Source organism: Sinocyclocheilus rhinocerous, unplaced genomic scaffold (genome assembly GCF_001515625.1).
Source record: "Sinocyclocheilus rhinocerous isolate Xijiao unplaced genomic scaffold, SAMN03320098_v1.1 scaffold365, whole genome shotgun sequence".
NCBI lineage: Eukaryota > Metazoa > Chordata > Actinopteri > Cypriniformes > Cyprinidae > Sinocyclocheilus > Sinocyclocheilus rhinocerous.
Genome location: NW_015659915.1, coordinates 270719 through 277217, shown reverse-complemented (window position 1 = coordinate 277217; position 6499 = coordinate 270719). Strand labels below are relative to the sequence as shown.

The 6499-nt window shown below is 44.5% G+C and overlaps 1 protein-coding gene across 1 annotated transcript in view; it reads right to left on the bottom strand.

Annotated features, from left to right (window-relative positions):
- The window catches only part of LOC107724236 (homeobox protein Meis2-like), a 71226-nt gene continuing 64727 nt past the window's right edge, over positions 1-6499 (bottom strand). The window contains exons 10-12 of the mRNA XM_016533071.1: positions 4541-4599; positions 3481-3681; positions 1-185 (exon numbers count right to left, since the gene is read on the bottom strand). Coding sequence (XP_016388557.1) covers positions 1-185; positions 3481-3681; positions 4541-4599 — 445 coding nt within the window. The remainder of the gene's footprint in view (positions 186-3480; positions 3682-4540; positions 4600-6499) is intronic.

The following is a 6499-nucleotide window of genomic DNA, read 5'->3' as shown; positions in this document are numbered from 1 at the left end:
TCAGGGGGTCAGAGGAGTCGTGGTCGAGGAGGGGGTCTGTGCGTTAGCATGGCCACACGGGTCGCAGGGTGACGAGGAGATCGGTGTGACAAACACAAGAGACGAGGGGCTTTTGGTGGAGGAGGTGATGCCCACAGGACCACGCTGAGGTACGAACTCCCCCGGCACGCCTCGATTCACCTGAGCTTCAGAGAAACACACAGTCAGAGGTGCCAGACCAATGCAACCACAAAGCCACACTTATCCTCACTTACATAAATGAACTATAGTGTCCTGCACCCACTAGTAAAAAAATATAAAAAATGATATCTGGTGTCTGAATAATTTTTGGTTTGACTGTAGATGTAGCGTTCATTTCACTTATCCATCCTCAATCACGCAGCAGAACAAGACCGTTCAAAATGCATGCATTTTACGTTCTCTGGGAATCGAACCTATGACCTTGGCGTTGCTGGCGCCATGCAGTGAAGTGATGTGGATCTTGCAGGAACAACCTAAACTTATCAGCGCTCAGAGCGGTCGAATCCCAGATGAAATTACTGACAGAACGAGATTTGATTTAAGTTCCTTTACGAACTCGCTAAATTATTTAGGGGCTGGTTAACACCGCTCAGTGAACAGCGCAATATCTGCTTAATATACAGGACAAGAACTTACACGGGAAGCCATTAATTGAGCCGCAGACAATAAAGAAAACTACAAGCACAGACGCACGTGCTGGTCGAATACATTTGTAGCACTGAGCTGTGAATCAGAACAGTGCAGTCTCTAGTGTTGCGGTGCATGGGAACACATGCAGGATGCCAGTGTTTTGTAACGTGACCCCAGGGGCTTTAACAACAGTCATTTAAAGGGGGGACAGGGTCACTCCAAGGTCATCAGGCACTCACTGCACATTCCTGTAACGCGGTACATCGCAATTAAAGAACAGTGTAGGCCAAGTTCCATTCTCCACGCATTCATCAGACATGCACGTGTTTATTAAAAAGATCTCGTAAAATCTCGCGAAGCCGCAGTATAACCTGCAGCTCTTCCCTTTAAATGTGCAGCAGATGCGTGTGACGCCGTCTAGATCTGCATCCTTCAGTAACAGCACACCTCTCTAAGCGCGCTCCAACACCGATCATAATTAAACAGCAAATACGGCATATTGTGTGTGTGCGTAATCGAATCAGAGATGGCTAATATTCCTCTGTATTAAGCTATTAATCTAATTGCTCATGAAGCATAAAATATGTTACATAATTAAATAGTCTCAAAATTATCCCGCGCCGTATTAAAAATTATCCAAGCTGAGCAAATGTTGTCTCTGCGGCTGTTTTAGGGAACACGCTCGCCACGTTTCTGAGTCTATTAACGAGGCGGGGGGGCTTCGTCACAGCATCGCTATGGTGACCTACAGGAAACTGCCGTCTATTTACATATAAAGGGTTCTTTTAATCAAGCAAAGTGTTATTATATTGAGGCTCATTGAGCAGGAAGTAGAGGTGTTAAATAAAATCTTCTCTGCCCTGCCACCTTTGGGACGCCATACGTCTTGATTTCTCAAATGTCAGTGGCGCGGCGCCGGCGGGCAGCGTAATGGGCGTCTTAATCAGACGAGGAGATCTCTGCGTTTACATGCAGTCGTTCTTTAATGCCATCCTCCCGTAGCCCACGCGCTCCCATCTGCAGATATTCCCATTCCATCTCCCTCCGTTCCCAGTAAAAAAGAGAAGACACGCGGCTTCCCCCGGTGAAGGATGGCCGTGTCACCCGCCGTCTCTATATCTCTCTCCGGGAGCGTAATGTACTGCACTGCTCCCATCTTTGCATATAAGATAATTTGGGCATCAATCCTTCCCCTGACGGATTTATGTCACTCTGAGGACAGTTTCACTTCTCTTTTTTATCGCTTCACTGGAGCCCGCTTAATTTCACCCCGTCATATTCTACCCCAGGAGATGCCATTTTTTTCCCCCAAATGTCCAACATTTGCATTGGCCGCATGAGACGTGGAGCGCGGCGCCGCTGCAGCGATAAATAAATTATCTAGATTAAAGGCACATCTCTTTAGCCAAGCATTCACATAATGCATCTCGTAACTTTGTACTTCAGCGCTATCTGATCAAATGCACATTTGCATTCTTTTGCTTGGGTTGAACACATCATCTTTGCTTGGTTGGAACAGCAGCTACGCTGATTTCGTCTCTATCTGCTTCTCTGTTTCTGCCCGAGTTAACTAGGTATTGCACAAAAAAGCTTCAGTCTGGATCCAACCCTTATGAAGATCTGAGATGAGCGAACACCTGAGAAGAGATGATGCCAACCCCCCAGAAGACCTCGGATGATGCCAACCCTGGAAGAACATTCAAAACTACCACATTTTGCTTAATCGCAAAGTTTAATCGCAACATATAATCATTGCAGTTAATAGTGTTCACCGTCTGTTTGATTACGTGTAATTTGTAACTAACTGCATGATCCTTACTGTACATTTCTGCCATAGTCACCACTAATAACCTACTCCTAAATATAATGTAGAAACTTAAAATTTTCTGTAAAGCTGCTTTGCAATGATTTGCATCGTGAAAAGCGCTATACAAATAATCTTGAATTGAATTGAATCTTCCTAAACAACAGTTAAAATCAATGAGGTGTGTTTCCCAAAAGCAACTATAGTTGCAAGTTCCGTCGTTACCAATTGAGTTCAAGGGAACTTGCAACCATAGTTAGCTAACAATGCTTTTGGGAAACGCACTCATAGATAGCAGCTGAGATCATTCGAGCTTGAGAGATTCTAAAGAGAGACTTCTGAGCAGTCTGAGATATTTTCTTTCCTGAAACTCTATGGCTGATGATACATGGGGGCAACTTTTTGAGCAATTTTGGCAGGCAACTTTTTTGAGCAGTGTTGCTTAGGCACTTTCCCATAGAGAATGGGTAATACATTTCTATCTGGATACATTAGATTTGTCTGTGTCTCACCTGGTTGCCCGTTGATGGCAACATTGCTCAAAATGTTGCCCCTCATGTATCATCAGCCTATGGGAGACACCTGAGATTACTGGAAGAGAAACATCTGAGAATCAGGATGTCCCAATGTTTTCTTCAATTAAGCGCATTACTAAGACAGGAGTGTCCAATCCTGCTCCTGGAGGTCACCTGTCCTGCAGAGTTCAGTTTTAAGCCTCATCAAACACACCTTAACCAGCTAGTCAAGGTCTTTGGGATTACTAGAAACCTCCAGACAGGTGTGTTAGTCTGATGATACACGGGGGCAACTTGTTTTTTGAGCAACATTGCTTGGGCACTTTCCCATTGAGAATGGGTAACAAATTTCTATTTGGATATTTTAGATCAGTCATGGGTCCTGTGTCGCACCTGGTTGCCCCTTGACGGCAACATTTCCCAAAGTTGCCCAGCAACATTGCTCAAAAAGTTGCCCAGTGTATCATCAGCCTTAGAGCAGGTTGTAGCTAAACTCTGCAGGACATTGGCCTTCCAGAGCAGGATAGGACACCCCCGGTCTAAAAGAAAGAAGTGAGATGTTGAAGAGGTGATCGTAGGAAGATGGTCGCTGGATCTCACCTGCCGGCCGGATGCCCATGTGTTGCTGTCCGTCCAGCACGAAGCTGCCCATGGGCTGCCCCTCCGGACTGTACGCCGCTCCCTGGCTCACTGAAGGATCAAGAAGAAAACCTGAGTGAAGTCAAACGTGGACACCAAGGGAAGAAGAGAGAAGACACACCAATCAGCGATTGCTGTCCGTCCAGCACGAAGCTGCCCATGGGCTGCCCCTCCGGACTGTACGCCGCTCCCTGGCTCACTGAAGGATCAAGAAGAAACCCGGAGTGAAGTCAAACGTGGACACCAAGGGAAGAAGAGAGAAGACACACCAGACAATCAGCGATTATCCCAGCAGCAGCCCAAACACAATCAGCCACACACACACACACACGCCATTCTCCAACGTATGCATCAACAGGACAAGAGGAGGTTACATCAACAGAATGACGTCTATCACTTGGCTTGCTTCACTGGTCTTGGGTTCAGTAGAGAGATCTAGAAACCACGCAGTGGTGCTGATGCTTTCGCTGAAACTTTGCGTGAAACTCTACATCTGCATTAATGTGCTGGTGTTTTCATCAATAAAAACACCACTGCTACATGACCTGTCCATTTCATTCAATTCATTTGTGCTGGAATCATCTCAGCTTCAGCACAGCGAGAAACATTACCAAGCCATCAGTAACTCAAAACCTAGAGAATTTCATTTATGCTTCTGGTGTGAATTCGTGAATGCTTATGCAAATCGTTTTCTAATGTACCATAACACAAAGAGAAACAGTGAAATGCTCCAGAATTACTGTAAAGTTCTCCTGTGGCCAATTAGCATTGAGATGCGCTAATGTCCCTCTAACCAGCGAGATGGAGAAACATCCAATTAGATTCAATCTGCTCTCATTGGAGTGTAGACACGGGAGAGACGTGCTCAAGGACTCTCAAGTGAGACACAAACAGTGTTGAGAACATTTAGAGAAGATGAGATGATGTTTACCTGCTCGATTTGACTGGTCAATCATGGGCTGCACTATTCTTCTTCTGGCATTAATGAACCTGCAAACACAGGAGAAAAACAGACCCATTACATCACCTGCCATCACAAACCCAACTGATATAAAACACTTAGTAGCTTTAGCAGTTAGCAGTGTTATAGTACTCAATTATGGACAAGACCAGACTAAATTTTGAGTCCAAGATCATAATTTCTGGAGCATTTGGACTCGACCTGGACTTGGTCTTGGCTAATCATAAAAATATATATATATCTTGGACTTGAGATGGACTCTTGTCTACGCGGTCTAGTCTGGACTCGAGTACTACCAGTCCAGGTAAACCAGAAAACAGCATACAACTCAGGAGTGCGGGATGGTTCATATTTGATGAATTTGAAAATCGAATTCTCTGATTTTAATAAATGAAAATGTTTGAGTATTTTGCCAAAGCTCTGCCTTGTAGAAATGAGATCTGGAATGGATTCTCCAAGACAGCAATCAGATAAGTGCAGACGTTATCTGAAGTCTCCTGCTTCTCAAACATAATCTCACATGTGTCTTAAAGGACGCTCAGATCTGCCAAGAGAGATCACAGCCATTTCTCATCAAATGATCTGAGCTGTTCTCCACATTCATTTTAAAGCTCTATACTCTTCTGGAGGAACTTCTAAGATGAAGTTGATCATCAAACACGCAACTTCTGAGACCACACTGTAGCCCAAACCTCACGCATGCACAAACATTATTCTTCACGTGTTAGCGCTCACAAGGCGTTCAGAAGGATCGCGAAGTTTGCGATACAAGCGGCTCTTTGAGTGGGTCCCCTGCCCCCTGGTAAGGGCCCATGGCAGGGGTCTCTCTCCTCTCCAGCTGTCTGTAAATGAGCTCCAGGCTTTCAGCAGCTATTGTTATGTCAGCGAGGCCATCAATTAGCCTGTCTGAAGTTTTATCACCAGTATGGCGGCAAATAAGAGCAGCTCCACAAAACCTCTCCTGCAGCTTTTGAGCGCCGGGCCGCTGGGGTCATCGGGAGGTCAGTGCCAGCCCAGGGAACCGTTTTAATGCGGAATGGGCCGTGTCAAAGGCAAACGGCCGCTCCGCGCCAGGAGAGACCTGTACTAAAGGAGCGAGCGTTAAAGGCGCCCACATGTGTTTGATATTAGAGCGAGGGTTCGGATCATGCTGGGGCTATCCTGCATGAAAGAAGCAGGCGAGCGCACACAGGGCGACTCTATGGGACCGGTCATTAGATACAAGCAGGACTGGAATCAATTTGAGCTCTAATCTCTCCTGAAGCCGCCGTACATGCTCTTACCTTCCATTAACTTAAACGCCCGCAATCTGCGCTTGCACAATGACATGCTGAAGTTCACTGCACGCACAGCTGGGAAAAGAGGAATAAGTTTGCTTTCTTTGTCTGAAAGACAGGAGCGCTACTAAAGGAGCACTAGCACCGAGCAACAGACACTCAGATAGCGGATATAACTGAGTGACAGAAAGAAAATCATTAACTTTGAGTGTAAATGCATAATGTGTGGGTATTGAGATCATCTGTCACATGAACACACACCTGTATGATTCATCACTCACACATTTGTTAAATAAACAGCAGTAATTTACTATTGGGCTCTATGGAACAAATGTGATCGGTACCCTGTGCTCAAATATTTGTGTAAGATGACTCTAAACTGTACTGATTGTTTCCATTCAAAAGTGTGACGTCAGTAAATATTTTTTTTTGAAAGAGAGAAATTAATAATTAATTCTAATTCATTAAAAGACATTTATAATGTTATTATAATGTTACAAAAGATTTAAAATAAATGCTGTTCTTTTGAACTTTCTATTCATCAAAGAATTCTGAAAATAAAATGTATCACAGTTTCCACAAATATATGACGCAGCACAACTGCTTTCAACATTGATAATATATATATACAGTATATATATATATATATATA